The sequence below is a fragment of the Sinocyclocheilus grahami genome, unplaced genomic scaffold (assembly GCF_001515645.1).
Source record: "Sinocyclocheilus grahami isolate Dianchi unplaced genomic scaffold, SAMN03320097.WGS_v1.1 scaffold24455.1, whole genome shotgun sequence".
In the NCBI taxonomy this organism is placed as follows: domain Eukaryota; kingdom Metazoa; phylum Chordata; class Actinopteri; order Cypriniformes; family Cyprinidae; genus Sinocyclocheilus; species Sinocyclocheilus grahami.
The window spans coordinates 1-1,145 of NW_015519486.1; the positions used below are offsets into that span (position 1 = coordinate 1).

At 41.6% G+C, this 1,145-nt stretch overlaps 1 protein-coding gene across 1 annotated transcript; it reads right to left on the bottom strand.

Moving 5' to 3' along the window:
* Positions 1-38: 38 nt before the first annotated feature.
* On the bottom strand, positions 39-1,139 carry LOC107580087 (flap endonuclease 1-like; the record flags this gene model as incomplete). Its single annotated transcript, XM_016265831.1, has 4 exons — positions 899-1,139; positions 543-652; positions 327-429; positions 39-176 (listed from the first exon to the last, which is right to left on the bottom strand). Coding segments are annotated over exons 2-4 (323 nt in total), but the record flags the coding sequence as incomplete, so codon positions are not given.
* Between the last annotated feature and the right edge of the window lie 6 nt (positions 1,140-1,145).

Genomic DNA, 1,145 nt, shown 5'->3' on the forward strand with positions numbered 1-1,145 from the left:
CTTCAGGACACCGGCCCTCCAGGACTGAGTTTGGACACCCCTGCATTAGAGTGACTGTGTGTTTCTGACGCACCTCTCCTGACTTCAGCTGAGGTGGCTTCCCATCAAACACATAAACTGGCTTGATGCCACTCTCCAGCATTCGGATGGTCCTGTAGAACATTCCCATGAGGTGGCTGGGGAGACACAGAGGTTGTGCGAATAGTATGACCATGCAAATGTAACCTGGCACATGGTTAGAGAATCAAAGTATGCACTTTGAACTCAATCAGATTGTCATGTTTCCATGCAGACTTGCACAAATGATAGTAGACAACTCTACATACCTAGTGGTCTCTCCATCTTCATTCTGCAACACATTACCGTCCTGTCTAACCGCGATTAAAAACTGGTAGATGCACATGGACGCATCAATAGCAATTTTCCTGCCTGCATGCATGCATGTAAAATACATAAATGATGCAAACACTCACATATGGTACATTTAAGTTTCCCTGGTACAATAATCCAAGAAATAATGTTTAAATAATAGGAGGCCTCACCAAAGTAGTTTTTGATGTCTTGCTCCTTGATAGCTGAAGGCGCGTGATCTGCAATGAGCTTTGCAAGTCCATGAATTCCCATTGTGAAAAACTATGAAATTATCAGAAATCTGAAAGAATTCAAATCCATAGAAATGTCATTATTAAATGCAACAAGTAGGTTTTGACACGGTTAATAGTCAATTAGAAAGAAAAACCAAGGAGCAGCTCATACATCAGTGTGAATAGTAAAGAATGAAGCAAACAACAAGCATCCAAAATAAAATGTAAAAACCCTCACGCGTGTTATAAAGCGGCCGCACATCTGCACCTACGGTTTACACACTGTAAAACGTAAAAAACTAAAGAAAACTTACCAATAAAATGTGTTTGAGCTCCTTGCTTTTCAGTCACAAACACGACCGCACCAGAAACTGTCGTCAATTTCGCGCGAAATCTTATACAGGCATAAATAGTCGAATTCCTGAGGTAGACGAATGGAATCGATTTCTCAAAATTGTCTAGTTCAGCCTTCGCAAGGGAGAACAACGGAACGTGCATCTCGATCGATTAGTCAGGACTGGCAAGACATCAATGAGAGCCAAGAAATTTCCCGATAACGAC